Here is a 20,706-nt window from a genome sequence, read left to right on the forward strand (position 1 = left end):
CCATCACAACGGGTGGGTGTCGTCGGAGGTGCCTGCCCCACGTTGTGATGGCAACGAAGCCCTCGGCGCTGCCCAGTGACTCCTGGGAAATGTATGTCTGTCATTTCCCAGTGAGCACTAGCAAACACAGGCACCGAGGGAAAACAACATCAGGCGCCTTGGAGGGGGAAAACGCAGATTACGAGGGACTCACTACCCCATTTCCCCGAAAATAAGACCTAGTGTGATTCTCGGTGATGGCTGCAATATAAGCCCTACCCCCCCAAATAAGCCCTACCCCAAGTCCTTGTAGGTCTTATTTTCAGGGTAGGGTTTATTTTCGGGGGAAACAAAGTAGGGCTTATTTGGGGGGGTAGGGCTTATATTGCAGCCATCACCGACAATCATGCTAGGTCTTATTTTCAGGGGAAACAGGGTAGCAACAGACCTGAAAAAGGTGAGTAAACAAAAAAAATAATTTTTTCCAAAAGGTTGTTATTTAGATTTAATGCTGCTGAATAATGTAAAAAAAAAAAAAAACATGACTGGAACTCCATTTTAACAACATTGCTCAGCCCTGAAACACTAAAATAAAAAGAAACATTGTTTCTTTTTGTATATTTCTGTTTCTTCATCTGCAGATCAAAGGGATGAACAAATGTTCCTCTCTGTTTAACCCCTTAATAACCCTTCATTTACTCTAATCAGCCTTAATTAACTACCTATTCTTCTCCATTTAATTATTATTTTTCTGTTTTTTTTTTCCTTTTGTTCACGTCTACCCTATTTATCGGGGCGTATAACACGCACTTTTTTCCCCCCTTAAAATCGGTGGGAAAGTCGTGGGTGCAGTGTTATACGCCGATCCCCAGTGTCTGTGAGCTGAAAATAGCGAGCGGCGCCGAAAAATTCCGAACCGACTGCTCGGCTTCGCTCGCAGTCCCGCCTCCCTGCTGTTTCTGGAGCGAGGCGCTGCCGAAAAAGACCGAGCCGACTGTACTGTGTACTCGGCTTGGCTCCGCTCACAGTCCGCCCAGTCTGGGCTTAAAAAAAAAAAAAAAAAAAAAAAAAAAAAAGTATCAGTATTTGTACTCATTGTAAAAAAAAAATAAAAAAAAGTATCAGTATTTGTACTCATTGTAAAAAAAAAAAAGGATTGGTATTTGTACTCATTGTAAAAAAAAAAAAAAGTATCAGTATTTGTACTCATTGTAAAAAAATAAATAAAAAAAAGTATCAGTATTTGTACTCATTGTAAAAAAAAAAAAAGTATCAGTATTTGTACTCATTGTAAAAAAATAAATAAAAAAAAAGTATCAGTATTTGTACTCATTGTAAAAAAAAAATAAAAAATAAAAAAAAAGGATCAGTATTTGTACTCTGTAAAAAAAAGAAAAAAAATAAAAAAAAGTATCAGTATTTGTACTCATTGTAAAAAAAAATTAAAAAATGGTATCGCGCATCCCTAATTGCAATCGTTTTCTATGTGTCTCCTTTCATCTGTGCAGATGATGCGATTGATCCCCAAATCCATATGACAGCGCTGGAGCTTAGGGTGTCACTCACCTTGCGTGACTGTTGTGAGCTTTGGCCAGCTCAGGAGCGTTTCCGATGGCGTAACCTTTACTCTAAGGAGAAAAAAAAAAAAAAATTAAAAAACAAACAGAAAATAGATTCAGAATTTCCATACGAGACGATAAACTGCTTGCTGACCAGCCGCCGCAGTTTTACTGCGGCAGAATGGCACGGCTGGGTGAAACGAGGTTACCGTACGTCGCTTTACCTTTTGGCCATTAGGGGAGAGGGTGCGCACCCGCAGCATGTGCCTGGAGCCGATGCGAGTGCCCGGCGGGCGCGATGACTGCCAGTCACCCGCGAGCGCTAGTGACAGAGTGAGAATCGGGATGTGTGTGTGTAAACAAACAAATCCTGGTTCTTTCAGGGGAGTAGAGACAGATCGTGTGTTCATACAAAGTATGAACACTGATCTCTCTGTCCTCCTAGACAGTCCCCTCCCCCCACAGTTAGAACACACTCAGGGAACACAGTGAACCCCTTGATAGCCCCCCCTAGTGTTAACTCCTTCCCTGACAGTGACATTTCTACAGTAATCAGTGCATTTTTATAGCACTGATCGCCGTATAAATGTCGCTGGTCCTGAAAAATGTGTCAAACGTGTCCAATCTGTCCGCCGCAATGTCACAGTCCCGATAAAATTTTTAAAATAAAAATAAAAATCGCAGATTACTAGTAATAAAAATAAAAAATTCAAAATATCATAAATCTATCCCCTATTTTGTAGACGCTATAACTTTTGCGCAAACCAATCAATATACGCTTATTGCGATTTTTATTACCAAAAAAAATGTAGAATACATATCGGCCTAAACTGAGGAAAAAAATAGCTTTTTTAAAAAAAAAAAAATGTAAAAAAATAATAAAAATTGGGGGTATTTATATATTATAGCAAAAAGTACAAAATGTTTTTTTCAAAATTGTCGCTTTTTTTTTTTGTTTATAGCACAAGAAATAAAAACCAAATATCAAATACCGCCAAAAGGAAGTTCTATTTGTGGGGGGGGGACATCAAATTTGTTTGGGTGCAGCGTCGCACAACTGTCAGTTGAAGCGACGCAGTGGCGAATCGCAAATAAAATGGCATGGTCATTGAACAGCCAAATCTTCCGGGGGCTGAAGTGGTTACATTTCTTTTTTTACAGGTTACCAGTTTACAGCGGAAGTCTAGGGCTAGAGTTATTGCTCTCCCTCGAACGTGTGTGTGGTGATACCTCCCATGCGTGGTGTGAACACCGTTTACATATCTGGGCGTGACCTACATGATGCATTCGCTTCTATGCGCGAGCACGAGGGGACGGGGAGCTTTACATTTTTTTTTTTTTTTTAATGCTGACACTTTCATTATTTTTTTTTTTTATTATTAATCACTTTTATTCCTATTACAAAAAAAATAAAATAAAAATGTAAACATCCCTAGACGTAATAGAAATAAGAGATGACAGGTCCTCTTTATGAAGAGATTTGGGGTCACGACGCTGCACCCGTCCTCCACCTCTATGATCTAGGACAGTGATGGTGAACCTCGGCACCCCAGATGTTTTGGAACTACATTTCCCATGATGCTCCACTATACTGCAGAGTGCATGAGCATCATGGGAAATGTAGTTCCAAAACATCTGGGGTGCCAAGGTTCACCATCACTGCTCTAGGACATGATCTTTATGAAGACATCTGAGGTCATGTCGTCGCTCCGGTCCTCCACCTCTATGATCTAGATTTTTGGAGAACCTCGGCACCCCCAGATGTTTAGGAACTACATTTCCCATGATGCTCCGCTACACTGCAGAGCGGATGAGCATCATGGGAAATATATTTCAAAAAACATCCATCTGAAGGTGCCAAGGCTCGCCATCCCTGTCCTAGATGATAGAGGTGATCCGAGTCCATCTATCTGGTCTCTCCTCACCTCTATGGCCAGCCGCACGAACCGCCGGATCATTTCCCGCGCTTGCCTGTAAGCCCAAAAAACAACGGCGAGCGGAGAAAGTGGGGGAGTGGGGGGGGGGGGGGGGATTACGTCTACATATATGTATTGCGGTCTTGACGCTCTCTTTATGGTTACCTCCGGGCTGAAGCCTTTGGTGAAGTCCTTGATGCGGCTCAGAGTCGGCCCCAGGTGAACGCCGCTGCAGTTCAGTAATACGCTCAGGAGGGCGTGAGTGGCGCAGGAATTCGGGATCAGCTGTGAATGAAAGGAAGATATTAAAAGGGCGCCCCCCCTCCTAGACAAAAAAAAAAAAAAGAAATGAATTGGCTGCTAAAAGTATCTGATGACACCTCAATGCCAACATGTTACACCCCCTTCCCGTCCATAATATAATAATTAATATAATATATATATATATATATATATATATATATATATATATAGTATATAATAATTAATATATATAGTATATAATAATTAATTATATACATTTTTATTATTTTTTTTATTTTTTTTTAGAAATAGTGACTGAGCACAATCACAGGCATTGGGGATCTTGGTGCACACACATTGTTAAACAGAAAGTTCTTAAAAAGGTAAAAGCTCCCCCTGCTGGCTCTTTAACTACAATGACCAATCAGGAAGGTGGGGGGGAGTGGTTACCCCTTTTTGCCCTGCGAATCGTGATCCCGTTCTTCTGGATGTCGGTCACGAGTGGGCGCCAGCAGCGGCTCGCTCCCGCTGTGATTCTACATTTCCTACCGGCACCTGCTGATCATTCAGTACACAGGCAGAACAACACTCTGCTATGTAAACAAGGCAGATTGCCGTTCTGTCAGTAAGGAAGGCATGGAACCTGTGTTCCTGCAGAGCATCCATGCCTTACCCTAGTAAAAGCACCTCCCCCCGCTGTTAGAAACACACATTTTAGGCACACAATTAACCCTCTGATAGCCCCCTTTCCAGGCAGTGTCACTAGTACAGTGACGGTGCATAGTTTTAGCACTGATCACTGCATTAGTGTCACTGCTCCCCAGAAAGTGTCAGTTAGGTGTTCGATTTGTCCGCCGCAATACCGCAGTCCCGCTAGAAGTCGCTAATCGCTAAAATTAAAATTTAAAAATTCCATAAAGCTATCCCATAGTTTATAGAGTGGAACCTTGGTTAACGAGTAACGTGGTTAACGAGCGTTTTGAAAGACCAGCAACTTTTTTTTTTTTAATCCTGACTCAGTTTGCGAGTGTTGTCTCAGCAGAATTCAAGCTAATGTGGTGTGCAGTACCGCATTTGGCCAGAGGTGCAGGGGGGGGGGGGGCGCCGGTGACATTCGGAACGGTTCGGAATTACTTGGAATCACTCCGTTCCCGCCTGTATTCGAGCCTTTACAAGTTCAGTTGAGCTGTCCCCAAGCATTCTCCGGCACCCCCCACCTCTGGCCACATGCGGTATTGCATGCAATAGAAATCAATGCGGAACGAATTATCTTCACTTCCATTGGCTTCTATGGAGAAACTCGCTTTGCTATAAGAGTGCTTTGGATTACAAGCGTTCTACTGGAATGGATTATGCTCGTAATCCAAAGAGGAAGTAAACCCTGATGGGTTTACTTCCTCTTTTTTTCCCTGCAAAGGTAAAGCATAATGGACTACTATGCATCGCATAGTAGCTCATTATGTGTCACTTACCTGACACAGGAGCCAGCGAAGTCGCCGCTGATCCCTGTAGTCCGCCGCGTCCATCTTGCTGGTGGCGTCTCGCAGCTCCGACCAATGACAGCGGCGAAGCCGCGATGACGTCACTCCCGCGCATGCGCACGGGAGTCGACAAATTTGGCAAATCCATTCTTGGATTTGCCGCATTTAGTGCGCATGCGCGCCGCTGTCTACGGCGCATGCGCCGTAGACAGCGGTGCCCATTTTCGGGCAAATATCTCCTAAACCATATAGGTTTAGGAGATATTGCTTGGACCTACAGGTAAGCCTTAATCTAGGCTTACCTATAGGTCCAAGTTGTTTGGAAGGGTTTACTTCCTCTGGATCCACTGTGGACAGTATAACTTTTGCGCAAACCAATCTAAATGCGCTTATTGGGATTTTTTTTTTATTATTTTTTTTTTTTTTTTACCAAAAACCATAGAGCAGAATAAATATTGGCCTAAATTTATAAAGAAAAAATACATTTTTTACATTTTTTTTTTTATTGGAAGTTTTATAGCAGAAAGTGTTTTTTTTTTCAAAATTGTCGCCCTTTTTTTTTTTTGTTAATAGCGTAAAAAATAAAAACACACACAGAGGTGATCAAATACCAGCAAAAAAAAAAAAAAAAAAGGACATAAATTTTATTTGAGGACCGCGCAATTGTCAGTTAAAGTAACGCAGTGCCGTATCGCAAAAAATTGCCTGGTCGGGGGGGGGGAAATGTTCCAGAGGGTTAATAGTTAAACTGCAGTTTTAGAGTTTCAGTGATAATGAAGAGAGAAAAAATAAATAAATAAATAAATAAATAAATAAATGGATGCAGGTAAAAAAAAGCGCCAAAACGTAAAAAATAAATCCGTTTATCTCACCTGGTGAGCGAAGAACATGTTGTTGACCACGTCCTCCTCCATGACAGAGGTGTCGTCCAGCAGGGTGGAGACTTTCCTGCGGGAACGTCGCTCCTCGATCCATTTGAAAAGGAAGATGAAGCCATAGACCGGCCTGGAGGGGGCAAGAAATGGTCAGAGAGTGCTTGGGGGGGGGGGGGGGTTGTTCAGTGGCTTGCAACACAGAATATTGTGTATATCTTACCCCGGACACTTGCTCTGCAGGTCATAAATTTCTTCTACCTGAACCCCCTTTACACCTGTGAGAGACAGAGAGAGTCAGACACACAATATGCGTTGTGGGAGTTTTCCTTTAAGATACAAATTAACAAAAATGTAAATTTTTAATATACACCAAAACAAATCTATATCAAAATATTCCCATGCAGAATAATATTATTACCATAATATGAACACTCACTAGCTTCTTACCGCTCTTGGTGGTCTCCAATGATGACATTTCTCTGCAGTAGTTTGTGTCTCTGCCCCTCCCACAATGGTGAGATTTCCTGCAGTAGTTTGTGTCTCTGCCCCTCCCACAATGGTGAGATTTCCTGCAGTAGTTTGTGTCTCTGCCCCTCCCACAATGGTGAGATTTCCCGCAGTAGTTTGTGTCTCTGCCCCTCCCACAATGATGAGATTTCCTGCAGTAGTTTGTGTCTCTGCCCCTCCCACAATGGGGACATTTCCTGCAGTAGTTTGTGTCTCTGCCCCTCCCACAATGGTGAGATTTCCCTGCAGTAGTTTGTTTCTCTGCCCCTCCCACAATGGTGAGATTTCCTGCAGTAGTTTGTGTCTCTGCCCCTCCCACAATGGTGAGATCTCCTGCAGTAGTTTGTGTCTCTGCCCCTCCCACAATGGGGACATTTCCTGCAGTAGTTTGTGTCTCTGCCCCTCCCACAATGGGGAGATCTCCTGCAGTAGTTTGTGTCTCTGCCCCTCCCACAATGGGGACATTTCCTGCAGTAGTTTGTGTCTCTGCCCCTCCCACAATGGGGAGATCTCCTGCAGTAATTTGTGTCTCTGCCCCTCCCACAATGGGGACATTTCCTGCAGTAGTTTGTGTCTCTGCCCCTCCCACAATGGTGAGATTTCCCTGCAGTAGTTTGTGTCTCTGCCCCTCCCACAATGGTGAGATTTCCTGCAGTAGTTTGTGTCTCTGCCCCTCCCACAATGGGGAGATTTCCTGCAGTAGTTTGTGTCTCTGCCCCTCCCACAATGGGGAGATCTCCTGCAGTAGTTTGTGTCTCTGCCCCTCCCACAATGGGGACATTTCCTGCAGTAGTTTGTGTCTCTGCCCCTCCCACAATGGGGAGATTTCCTGCAGTAGTTTGTGTCTCTGCCCCTCCCACAATGGGGAGATTTCCTGCAGTAGTTTGTGTCTCTGCCCCTCCCACAATGGGGAGATTTCCTGCAGTAGTTTGTGTCTCTGCTATCATTTTGGTTCTATAGTGCACACAGTGACTGGATATGGGAATCCCTATGATGGGGAAATTTCACTACTGGGGCCCCTCGATAGACATAAAAAAACAGCTCCAATGACTGAAACTACATGGAAGATAAAATGCTACTCACCGAAATCCTCCACCAGCAGCGTGAAGAGCCCTACAGAAAACATAAAATACATGGATAGTGATTATTGCTTCCTCCATTATCTGTGATCATTGTAACCATTGATCAGTGTTCCTTATATACACACAGCCCGACTCCTGAACACACCCCCTTCCAATCACAGCCCGACTCCTGAACACACCCCCTTCCAATCACAGCCCGACTCCTGAACACACCCCCTTCCAATCACAGCCCGACTCCTGAACACACCCCCTTCCAATCACAGCCCGACTCCTGAACACACCCCCTTCCAATCACAGCCCGACTCCTGAACACACCCCCTCCCAATCACAGCCCGACTCCTGAACACACCCCCTCCCAATCACAGCCCGACTCCTGAACACACCCCCTCCCAATCACAGCCCGACTCCTGAACACACCCCCTTCCAATCACAGCCCGACTCCTGAACACACCCCCTCCCAATCACAGGCCGACTCCTGAACACACCCCCTCCCAATCACAGCCCGACTCCTGAACACACCCCCTCCCAATCACAGGCCGACTCCTGAACACACCCCCTCCCAATCACAGCCCGACTCCTGAACACACCCCCTCCCAATCACAGCCCGACTCCTGAACACACCCCCTCCCAATCACAGCCCGACTCCTGAACACACCCCCTCCCAATCACAGCCCGACTCCTGAACACACCCCCTCCCAATCACAGCCCGACTCCTGAACACATCCCCTTCCAATCACAGCCCGACTCCTGAACACACCCCCTCCCAATCACAGCCCCGCTCTTGAACACACCCCCTCCCAATCACAGCCCCGCTCTTGAACACACCCCCTCCCAATCACGGCCCGACTCCTGAACACACCCCCTCCCAATCACGGCCCGACTCCTGAACACACCCCCTCCCAATCACAGCCTGCCTCTTGAACACACCCCCTCCCAATCACAGCCTGCCTCTTGAACACACCCCCTCCCAATCACAGCCTGCCTCTTGAACACACCCCCTCCCAATCACAGCCTGCCTCTTGAACACACCCCCTCCCAATCACGGCCTGCCTCTTGAACACACCCCCTCCCAATCACAGCCTGCCTCTTGAACACACCCCCTCACAATCACAGCCTGTCTCCTGAACAAACCCCCTCCCAATCACGGCCTGCCTCTTGAACACACCCCCTCCCAATCAAGGCCTGCCTCTTGAACACACCCCCTCCCAATCAAGGCCTGCCTCTTGAACACACCCCCTCCCAATCAAGGCCTGCCTCTTGAACACACCCCCTCCCAATCACAGCCGACTTGAACACACCCCCTCCCAATTACAGGCCGACTATTGAACACACCCCCTCTTAATCACAGCCGACTTGAACACACCCCCTCCCAATCACAGGCCGACTATTGAACACACCCCCTCCCAATCACGGCCTGCCTCTTGAACACACCCCCTCCCAATCACGGCCTGCCTCTTGAACACACCCCCTCCCAATCACAGCCTGCCTCCTGAACAAACCCCCTCCCAATCACAGGCCGACTATTGAACACACCCCTCCCAATCACAGGCCGACTATTGAACACACCCCTCCCAATCACAGGCCGACTATTGAACACACCCCTCCCAATCACAGGCCGACTATTAAACACACCCCCTCCCAATCACGGCCTGCCTCTTGAACACACCCCCTCCCAATCACGGCCTGCCTCTTAAACACACCCCCTCCCAATCACAGCTGACTTGAACGCACCCCCTCCCAATCACAGCCTGCCTCCTGAACAAACCGCCTCCCAATCACAGGCCGACTATTGAACACACCCCCTCCCAATCACAGGCCGACTATTGAACACACCCTCTCCCAATCACAGCCGACTTGAACACACCCCCTCCCAATCACAGCCTGTCTCTTGAACACACCCCCTGCCAATCACAGCCTGTCTCTTGAACACACCCCCTCCCAATCACAGCCTGTCTCTTGAACACACCCCCTCCCTATCACAGCCTGTCTCTTGAACACACCCCCTGCTCCTCAGGCTGAACAGACTCTGGAATACAGGCACACTGTGTCTGCACAGAGCCCGGTAACCCCGCCCCCCACTATCAGGGAGAAGAGATGATTGGTCACTACACAACTTTTTAATCTTGTAAAAAAGATTACTTCTGAAACGAAGGAAAACCAGTTATACCGGTATATGAATTCTCACTGGGATTTTGGTTATGTGGTGAGCACTGGAGGGAGCCCGGAGCTGCATTTTCCCCAGGAGAGGCAAGTAGCTCAGGAGCCTCTGCCAGCCACAGATATTGACATACCATGTCTGCAATGGAAGAAGTACATTTCCCTCTAGATTTGCCTCTTGGTGGGGTAAATTCTCTAATCCTCATTAATACACAACCCCCCCCCCCCCCCCCGATCTGCCCCAAGAAGGAAGGGGGGTTGGTTGGTGTATTTACATTGACTGCTGAGTTACACATAAATCCATCCTTAATGTAAAATATAGGGGGGGAGGGGTGCCTCCCCCCCCCCCCGGACCTGGGGCATTTAATGACAATGTTCATATACACACACAACATAATCTCCAATTGGAGGGTACCTTCCACCCATCACCCCAATATCTGCCCCAGGGGGGGATTTGGGGTCAGTGTGGGGGAGGGGGTACAATGCAGCCCCTAGGTGGGGTATTTTGGGGATCAGTGAAGGAGGGGTACAATGCATCCCCTGGGTGGGGTATTTGGGGTCAGTGTTGGGGAGGTGTACAATGCAGCCCCTGGGTGGGGTATTTGGGGATCAGTGTGGGGGAGGGGTACAATTCAAACTCTGGGTGGGGTATTTGGGGATCATTGTGGGGGAGGGGGGTACAATGTAGCCCCTGGGTGGGGTATTTGGGGTCAGTTTTGGGGGAGGGGGTACAATGCAGCCCCTGGGTGGGGTATTTGGGGTCAGTTTTGGGGGAGGAGTACAATGCAGCCCCTGGGTGAGGTATTTGGGGTCAGTGTTGGGGGAGGGGTAAAATGCAGCCCCTGAGTGGGGTATTTGGGGATCAGTGTGGGGGAGGGGGTACAATGCAGCCCCTAGGTGGGGTATTTTGGGGATCAGTGAAGAGGGGGGTACAATGCAGCCCCTAGGTGGGGTATTTTGGGGATCAGTGAAGGAGGGGTACAATGCATCCCCTGGGTGGGGTATTTGGGGTCAGTGTGGGGGAGGGGTACAATGCAAACTCTGGGTGGGGTATTTGGGGATCATTGTGGGGGGGGGGGGTACAATGCAGCCCCTGGGTGGGGTATTTGGGGTCAGTTTTGGGGGAGGGGTACAATGCAGCCCCTGGGTGGGGTATTTGGGGTCAGTGTTGGGGGAGGAGTACAATGCACCCTCTGGGTGGGGTATTTTGCTGATCAGTGTTGGGGGAGGGGGTACAATGGGGTATATTCGCACAGAGGTCTCCCCTGTATTGGGGGGTCGGTATGAGGGGGAGGGGTACACTCATTGTACCTGGGTCGCTCTCCAGCTCTAGCCAGCCTTTATTCATGTTGTCTCATCCATATCTCCGAGCCTCTGACGTCATCACAGCGCGCCGGAAACAACCACAACATCCGATACATCGGAACTGTCCAGTCGGAGAATAAACACCGCCCCTCCTTGTCTCCTCTGGGCAGACATTTTACCTAAGACCATTCCCTTCACATCAATGTAAATTGGGCTTCCGAAAAATGGCCACTTTATGGCTGTACTGCGGAGCTATCAGGGAAAGAACAATAAAATGTCACATGTTTCATTGGGATCACATGACAGGAATAACACCGAAAGCGCCATCTTTACTGTGGGAAAACTATTAAGACGATGATGATTAGTAGTAGTAACATTGTATTATTGTAATTTTATTCTCATTATTATGACTTTTTTTATTATTACTAATAATAATAATTGTTATTATTTTCTTAGTAGTAGTAGAAGTCATGGTAGTATTTTTTTACTATTATTATTGTTGTTTTTGCTAGCATTATTTTATAATTAATTTTACATTATTATTTTACTATCATTTAAACTTTATTATTATTATAGAAGTAGTAGTAATATAATTGAATATATTATTATTATTATTATTATTACTACTACCACAACTACTAGAAGTAGTAATTGTATTTTTATTATTATTAATATTATTATTATTACCATTATTATTGTTACCAATAGTAATTGTTAGTAGTTGTAGTAGTAATAGTAGTCATAATAGTATATTATTATTATTATATACTGTATTACTGTATGTAGTAGTAATAATCATAATATTTATTATTATAGCTAATAATCTTTGTATTATTAGTTGTATAAATTATTATTATTATCATTATTATTGCTTTTAGTATTAGTAATAGTATTTTTACTCTTCTTGTTCTTCTTTTTATAAGTTATTTTTAATTTCATTATTATTATTATTAGTAGTAGTAATATTATTTTTTTCCTCTTCTTCTTCTTTTTATTATTATTTTTATTGTTTTATTAGTAGTAGAAGTATTAGTGATAATAATAAAAATAAGAAGTGGATAAATACTATCACTATTACTACTACTACTAATAAAAAAATAGAAAAAATAAGAAGTGGATAAATATTGTTTTTTTGTTTATTTTTTTCTAAATTGTCGGTCTTTTTTTGTTTATAGCCCGAGGGGGGCAACAAAACTGCAGAGGTGATCAAATACCACCATCAAATAAAGCTCTATTTGCGGGGAAAAAAAAAAACACATCAATTTTATTTGGGTACAGCTTCGCGTGCAATTGTCAGTTAAAGTAACGCAGTGCAGTATTGCATAAAATGGCCTGGTCATGGGAGGGAGGGGGGGTAAATCTTCTGGAGCTGAAGTGGTTAAAGCAACCTGACAAGAAAAAAACTGTTTGTTTTTGTTTTGTTTTTTGTTTTTTTATAAAATGTTCTCAGTAAGTAACAGTAAGTCTAAAATAATAAGGTATATATATATATATATATATATATATATATATTTAAGAACTATGAAAAGGCTCTATTTTCGGAATTATTGTCTTACAATAATTAAAATTTTTTTCTGCAATGTTTAGACAATTAAACCTAATGTAACTAAACAAAATGCACTTTTTCATTCAAACAAAACAAACTTAAAAAAAAAAAAAAAAAAAAAAAAAAGGTTAAAACATAATGACTAATAAAATAAAAAAATAAAAAAAATCATCATGAAAAAAATTATTTAATTGAATTGATGAGGAAAATAAATAGGAAAATTGATAGAAATACTACAAGAAAATAATTAAAAGAAATAATAGAAATGAATTAGGGCTGATTATAGTTAACACGTAGTTTACTATTATCAGCCCTAATTAACTCACTATTTTCCCTATCAATTTAATTTAATTGATAAGGAAAATAGGGAGTTAATTAGGGCTGATAATAGTAAACTACGTGTTAACTATAATCAGCCCTAATTAATTTCTATTATTTTCTTGTATTATTTCTATTAATTTTCCTATTTATTTTCCTTATCAATTCAATTCAATTATTCTTTTCCTGCTGATTTTTTTTATTTTTTTTTTTGTTTCTATTTTATTAGCCATTATTTTTTAAACTTTTTTTTGGTTTTGTTTGTTTTGTTGGAATGAAAAAGCGCATTTTGTTTAGTTACGTTACGCTCAATTGTCTAAGGACTGCGGGAAAAAAAAATTAATTCTTGTAAGACAATAATTCCAAAAAGAAAACCTTGTTAGTCCTTAAAAAAAAAATAATAATATGCATTTACATTATTTAATTTAGACATGCTGTGACTGCGCGGCAGCTGCAGGCGCAGCAACATAAATAAACGCTGTAAGCTTGCTTCCAGGTTTTGGCCCGCACATGCGTGCCCCCTGCTGACCCATGCTGTGGTTGTACACGGCGCGATTTTGCCAGCAGATGTCAGCCAATGATTTATGGCTGAAACCTGCTGATCAGCTGTGTCCAATCACAGCACGGAGTCCTGTGTTTACAAGCACACAGGACACTGTACACAGAGCACCGATCTGGCTGTTTCTGCTCCCTGCAAAACAGGAAGAAAAAAACAGGCAGATCTCTTAGTAAAAGCACACATTACATATTGTATATAGGCACGCAGTTAACCCTACCATTGCCTGTCGATGTTAACCCCTTCCCAGCCAGTGTCATTAGTACAGTGACAGTGTACAGTATTATATCTGTTCACTGTATTAGTGTCATTATTCATGTCATTAGTGTACCTCCCATCGAGGGTCTGTTAGCGTCAGATTGCCCGCCACATTATCACAGTCCCACTATAAATTACTGATCACTGTTATTACCAGTATAGTGTCATAGCTGTGTAAACTCCAGGATATATACCACAGTTTGTAGATGCTATAATTTTTCACAAAAATCAATTAATATACAACTACAGTGGAACCTCGGATTGCGAGTAACGTGGTTTACGAGCGTTTCGCAATACCAGCTATTTAAAAAAAAAAAAAAGAAAAAACCCTGACTCGATTTGCGACCGTTGCCTCGCAAGACGAGCAGGATTCAAGCCGCTGGGGTGTGCAGTGCTGCATGTGGCCAGAGGTGCGTGGCCACTGGTGACGCTCGGAGGTACTCGCCACCCCCGAGTGTCTCCGAGCCTCTCCGAGTGATAGAAAGTACAGGCCGGCAACTCGACAGCTTCTCCATAGAAAATATTTATTTGAGCATTACAGCAATAACATCATCCAAAAATACTGATGCGTTTCGGCCTTAGGCCTTCAACAAAAGCATGATGATGATGCTTTTGATGAAGGCCCAGGGCCGAAACGTGTCAGAATTTTTGGATGATGTTATTGCTGTAATGCTCAAATATTTTTTTTTATGGAGGAGCTGTCGCCTTGCCGGCCTGTACTTTCTTTGGATCTTTTGTGAGCTTAAAGTGGAGGGCCACCCTAAAAAAAAAAAAAAAATTGTTTTTTTTTTAACTTACCTGAAACCGCTGTTGCTAGGCAGTCTTCCTAACCTGCCTCTTCCTATTCTGCGGCGCTTCCTCCTCTTCGGCGAGCTGCCCCCAATGCCTTCTGGGACATGTTTTTTTTTTTTTTTTTTTTAAACACTGTAGCTGCTGACTTTTAATAAGGACACTTACCTGTCCAGCGATCCCACGATGTCGGCCGCCCCCCGAGGCCGACCCGTCCATCGGAATCGGTTGCCGGCGCCTCCATCTTAACAAAGGGAAGCAGGCAGCGGAGCCTTGCGGCTTCACTGCTCGTTTTCCTACTGCGCACAGTGCTTTGTGAATGGCCCCCGTTATTTTCTGGGACACGCACATGTCCCAGAAGGCAACGGGGCCGCTCGCCGAAGAGGAGGAAGCGCCACGGAATAGGAAGAGGCAGATTAGGAAGACTGCCTAGCAACAGCGGTTTCAGGTAAGTGAAAACATTTTTTTTTTTTTTAAGATTATTAATGCATTTTTTTTTTTTTTTTGGGTGGCCCTCCACTTTAATTAGCCAGAGCACCGACTACTCTACACGCCAACTATATTATATAGCGGTAGAGCTTGAGTGAGTTGTTCTCTTCTATCTCTGAGTGATCTCCAAGTGTTCTCGAGTGTCTCTGGCGCCCCCACACTTCTGGCCACATGCGGTACTACATAGACAAGTAGTGGCTGTGGAACGGATTAGCTCAGTTTCTATTATTTCCTATGGGGGAAACTCGCTTTGATATATGAGTGCTTTGGATTACAAGCATTCTTCTGGAACGAATTATGCTCGTAATCCAAGGTATTTCTGTATTTGGGATTTTTTTCTAATCAAAGACATGTATCAGAACCCTAAGCAACCTCGGGGGGGAACCCTAGAGTTTCACTAAACCCTGGTTGAGAAAGTATTTTTTATGCCCCAATGAAGGGGGGGGGGGGGTTTCGAGTCCCTGAAACATATTAGCTTTTTCTTCTGACCTCTTGTCATGGGCAAAATGCCTACAGAACGTACATTCGATCTCTGACCCTCTCATCCTTTTTACACTCTTTAGACTCCCCTGGGATCCCCCCAAGGTTGCCCCCCGTTGACAGAGAGTTGACTTTCAAACTTTCATTTCCAGGCCCGTCTTTCCTTCCTTGTGGGTTCAGAGCTCTACCAATACGCCTATCTGGAATCATTATATTTTGTTTTTGTACACATGGTTCCTGACACAGGAGAAAGGTGCGTGCAGTATGGAAAAAAATAATCCTTTTATGACTCCTAACAGCAAAAGCATTGAACAAGGTATGATGAGAAACAACCTTACATTTATTTATTTTTTTGTACCTACAAAGGCATACTTATCCTTTAAATGCAGTGGATTACTTTTCAATAAAAGCACACTCTGTATCTGTAGAACATTATTTTAGGCTTGGGTGGTTACTGTTTTTTCAGAAGGGTTGGCCCTTCATCTAAATGTAACCTACTCCACCTCAGGTTGTCATCTTACACTGATGTCTTTAAGTTTGTCACCTTCCGTGAGGAAAGAAGACGGGTGAACTGGTCATGAACACTCCAGGACACATTCCTTGTGAAGATCTGCTGTCTTAGTTCTTCATACAATATTTGGTCAAGTACTAATGTTGGATGGGAAGACCTGGCTCACCATCAGTGTTCCAATCCATCCCAAAGGTGTTCAGTAGGGTTGGGGTCAGGGCTCTGTGCAGGGCACTCAAACTGACCCACATCAAACTGGTCAAGCTGGACAAGCCTTGACAAGATTTTGGAGGGTGTCTGTGGGAAATTGTGCCCATTTGTAAGGTCAGGTACTGAAGATGGATGAAAAGACCTGACTCACAAGTGGTATGCCAATTTTTTCGAATGGTGTTCAGTAGGGCTGAGGTCAGGGCTCTGTGCAGGACATTTAAGTTCTTCCACACCAAGCTGGTCAAACCATGTCTTTATGGAGGTAGCCAAACTGTGTCTTTATGGAGTTGGCCAAGCCTTGTCTTTATGGAATTGGCCAAGCCGTGTCTTTATGGAGTTGGCCAAGCCGTGTCTTTATGGAGTTGGCCAAGCCGTGTCTTTATGGAGTTGGCCAAGCCGTGTCTTTATGGAGTTGGCCAAGCCGCGTCTTTATGCAGTTGGCAAAACAGTGTCTTTATGGAGTTGACAAAACAGTGTCTTTATGGAGTTGACCAAGCCGTGTCTTTATGGAGTTGGCCAAGCCGCGTCTTTATGGAGTTGGCCAAACCGCGTCTTTATGGAGTTGGCCAACCCATGTCTTTATGGGGTTGGCCAAGCCGTGTCTTTATGGAGTTGGCAAAGCCACGTCTTTATGGAGTTGGCAAAGCCGCATCTTTATGGAGTTGGCCAAGCCGTGTCTTTATGGAGTTGGCCAAGCCGCGTCTTTATGGAGTTGGCCAAGCCGCGTCTTTATGGAGTTGGCAAAACAGTGTCTTTATGGAGTTGGCCAAGCCGTGTCTTTATGGAGTTGGCCAAGCCGTGTCTTTATGGAGTTGGCCAAGCCGTGTCTTTATGGAGTTGGTCAAGCCGTGTCTTTATGGAGTTGGCCAAGCCGTGTCTTTATGGAGTTGGCCAAACCGTGTCTTTATGGAGTTGGCCAAACCGTGTCTTTATGGAGTTGGCCAAGCCACGTCTTTATGGAGTTGGCCAAGCCGCGTCTTTATGGAGTTGGCCAAGCCGCGTCTTTATGGAGTTGTCCAAGCCGCGTCTTTATGGAGTTGTCCAAGCTGCATCTTTATGGAGATGGCCAAGCTGCGTCTTTATGGAGTTGGCCAAGCCGTGTCTTTATGGAGTTGTCCAAGCCGCGTCCTTATGGAGTTGTCCAAGCCGCGTCTTTATGGAGTTGTCCAAGCCGCGTCTTTATGGAGATGGCCAAGCTGCGTCTTTATGGAGTTGGCCAAACCGTGTATTTTTTTAATACAAAATCAAAGTAAAATACTGCGCTAGCACCCTGAATAATAAGCAGCAGCCAGCACAGTGAAAGACAAATTCAAACAGACAGTAATGGGAATATGTGCAGCGCTAATGTGAAACGGTCACTGTATAAACACAGGAACTATAAACAAATTAATTATTAATTTTCCAATAACTTGTGCGTGACTGAATATCACGCATGAATATAGTGCACTTAATGATATATAAGAATCATGACCAAACTTAATGTGTCCATAATTGTGAAAAACAAGTTCAAAGTCCACAGGGTGAAAAATAAGTGTCGTGGTAGATCCAAAAAATCCTTATGGCATTGATACAAATGGAAAAACAGGTGAGTATAGAAGGTAGCCGCCACCAACTTTGAGAAGGCTTGCTTGAACTATCGGACTCAAAAGAGTGTACGCCCTGTGAGTCTTCAAGGCTTGTGGTGTAAACACACCAATAGATTGGAACGTTCACATCTCTAACTTCTGGTCAAAATGGGAGATGATCCCTCCATCCCTCGGATGGCTTGAAGTGACAGTACACAGATGTGGCAGATATTCTCAAACGGAGGTGGCCCAAATCTTCCCCATGCACTCACATGGTAAAAACAGAAAGGAAACAAACAAATACTCCACAGAGTGTAAAACCTTAAGTGTAAAAAGGGGGAGGAGATGTACTGACATTGAATACACTCACATTTGGATGGATAAAAAGCATTTGTAGAAATAGCAGTAACAGTGTAGCTAACACGATAGCATCAGCTAAGGTCGTTCCGATGCGTTTTGTCTAAAGAGACATCCTCTGGGGTTTATGCCTGCCATGGTCATTGTCCTTATATAGATAAATGTGACTCCAAAAATGGAACACCAACCTGTGATAGGATTTCTGCAGCATGTGTGTATTGCTGCAATCACTTCCTGCTTGGCGCGTGTGGGCCAGGCCTCCCTATGAGGGAGCAAACATGCCTATGTTGTATGGACACAATTATGGACACATTAAGTTTGGTCATGATTCTTATATGATTATTGCACTATATTCATGCATGATATTCAGTCACACACAAGTTATTGGAAATTAATAATTTATTTGTTTATGGTTCCTGTGTTTATACAATGACCGTATCACATTAGCTCTGCACATATTCCCAAAATCATGTCTTATGGAATTGGTCAAACCGTGTCTTTATAGAGCTGGTTAAGCCATGTATTTTTAGAGGTGGTCAGACTGTCTTTATAGAGCTGGTCAAACCATGTCTTTATACAGCTGGTCAAACCATGTCATTATAGAACTAGTTAAACCATGTCTATATGGAGGTGGTCAAACTATTTCTTCATAAAACTGGTCAAACCATGTCTTTATGGAGGTGGTCAAACCGTGTCTTAATAAAGCTGGTCAAATCATGTCATTATAGAGCTAGTTAAACCATGTCTTCATAGAACTGATCAAATCATGTCTTTATACAGCTGATTAAACCATGACTTTATAGAGCTGGTCAAACCATGTCTTTATGGAGGTGGTCAAACCATGTCTTCATAGATCTGGTCAAACCATGTCTTTATTGAGCTGGTCAAACCATGTCTTTATAGAGCTGGTCAAACCATGTCTTTATAGAGCTGATTAAACCATGACTTTATAGAGCTGGTCAAACCATGTCTTTATGGAGGTGGTCAAATAATGTCTTCATAGAACTGGTCAAATCATGTCTTTATAGAGCTGGTCAAACCATGTCTTTATGGAGCTGGTCAAACCATGTCTTTATGGAGGTGGTCAAACCATGTCTTCATAGAGCTGGTCAAACCATGTCTTTACGGAGCTGGTCAAACCATGTCTTTATGGAGCTGGTCAAACCATGTCTTTATGGAGGTGGTCAAACCATGTCTTCATAGATCTGGTCAAACCATGTCTTTATAGAGCTGGTCAAACCATGTCTTTATAGAGCTGGTCAAACCATGTCTTTATAGAGCTGATTAAACCATGACTTTATAGAGCTGGTCAAACCATGTCTTTATGGAGGTGGTCAAATAATGTCTTCATAGAACTGGTCAAATCATGTCTTTATAGAGCTGGTCAAACCATGTCTTTATGGAGCTGGTCAAACCATGTCTTTATGGAGGTGGTCAAACCATGTCTTCATAGAGCTGGTCAAACCATGTCTTTACGGAGCTGGTCAAACCATGTCTTTATGGAGCTGGTCAAACCATGTCTTTATGGAGGTGGTCAAACCATGTCTTCATAGAGCTGGTCAAACCATGTCTTTATGGAGCTGGTCAAACCATGTCTTTATGGAGGTGGTCAAACCATGTCTTTATAGAGCTGGTCAAACCATGTCTTTATGGAGCTGGTCAAACCATGTCTTTATGGAGATGGTCAAACCATGTCTTTATGGAGGTGGTCAAATCATGTCTTCATGGAACTGGTCAAATCATGTCTTTATGAAGGTGGTCAAACCATGTCTTCATAGAACTGATCAAATCATGTCTTTATAGAGCTGGTCAAACCATGTCTTTATGGAGGTGGTCAAACCATGTCTTCATAGAACTGGTCAAATCATGTCTTTATGAAGGTGGTCAAACCATGTCTTCATAGAACTGATCAAATCATGTCTTTATGGAGGTGGTCAAATCATGTCTTTATGGAGGTGGTCAAATCATGTCTTTATGGAGGTGGTCAAACCATGTCTTTATACAGATGATTAAACCATGACTTTATAGAGCTGGTCAAACCATGTCTTCATAGAGCTGGTCAAACCATGTCTTTACGGAGCTGGTCAAACCATGTCTTTATGGAGCTGGTCAAACCATGTCTTTATGGAGGTGGTCAAACCATGTCTTCATAGAGCTGGTCAAACCATGTCTTTATGGAGCTGGTCAAACCATGTCTTTATGGAGGTGGTCAAACCATGTCTTTATAGAGCTGGTCAAACCATGTCTTTATGGAGCTGGTCAAACCATGTCTTTATGGAGATGGTCAAACCATGTCTTTATGGAGGTGGTCAAATCATGTCTTCATGGAACTGGTCAAATCATGTCTTTATGAAGGTGGTCAAACCATGTCTTCATAGAACTGATCAAATCATGTCTTTATAGAGCTGGTCAAACCATGTCTTTATGGAGGTGGTCAAACCATGTCTTCATAGAACTGGTCAAATCATGTCTTTATGAAGGTGGTCAAACCATGTCTTCATAGAACTGATCAAATCATGTCTTTAT

At 43.6% G+C, this 20,706-nt stretch overlaps 1 protein-coding gene across 3 annotated transcripts in view; it reads right to left on the reverse strand.

Moving 5' to 3' along the window:
* BAP1 (BRCA1 associated deubiquitinase 1) overlaps window positions 1-11,240 on the reverse strand; it is a 31,901-nt gene extending 20,661 nt beyond the window's left edge. Inside the window, exons 1-6 of one of the 3 annotated variants that reach the window (XM_077451486.1) lie at window positions 11,111-11,240; window positions 7,644-7,673; window positions 6,274-6,328; window positions 6,051-6,183; window positions 3,620-3,739; window positions 1,546-1,607 (exon numbers count right to left, since the gene is read on the reverse strand). In XM_077451486.1, the coding sequence (XP_077307612.1) occupies window positions 1,546-1,607; window positions 3,620-3,739; window positions 6,051-6,183; window positions 6,274-6,328; window positions 7,644-7,673; window positions 11,111-11,147 (437 nt within the window). In that variant the 5' untranslated portion in view covers window positions 11,148-11,240. The remainder of the gene's footprint in view (window positions 1-1,545; window positions 1,608-3,619; window positions 3,740-6,050; window positions 6,184-6,273; window positions 6,329-7,643; window positions 7,674-11,110) is intronic. The other 2 variants (XM_077451487.1, XM_077451485.1) reach the window with 2 other exon arrangements.
* Between the last annotated feature and the right edge of the window lie 9,466 nt (window positions 11,241-20,706).

The sequence above is a fragment of the Lithobates pipiens genome, unplaced genomic scaffold (assembly GCF_037356315.1).
Source record: "Lithobates pipiens isolate NorthernLeopardFrog02 unplaced genomic scaffold, aLitPip1_a1.2 Scaffold_23, whole genome shotgun sequence".
NCBI classification, from domain to species: domain Eukaryota; kingdom Metazoa; phylum Chordata; class Amphibia; order Anura; family Ranidae; genus Lithobates; species Lithobates pipiens.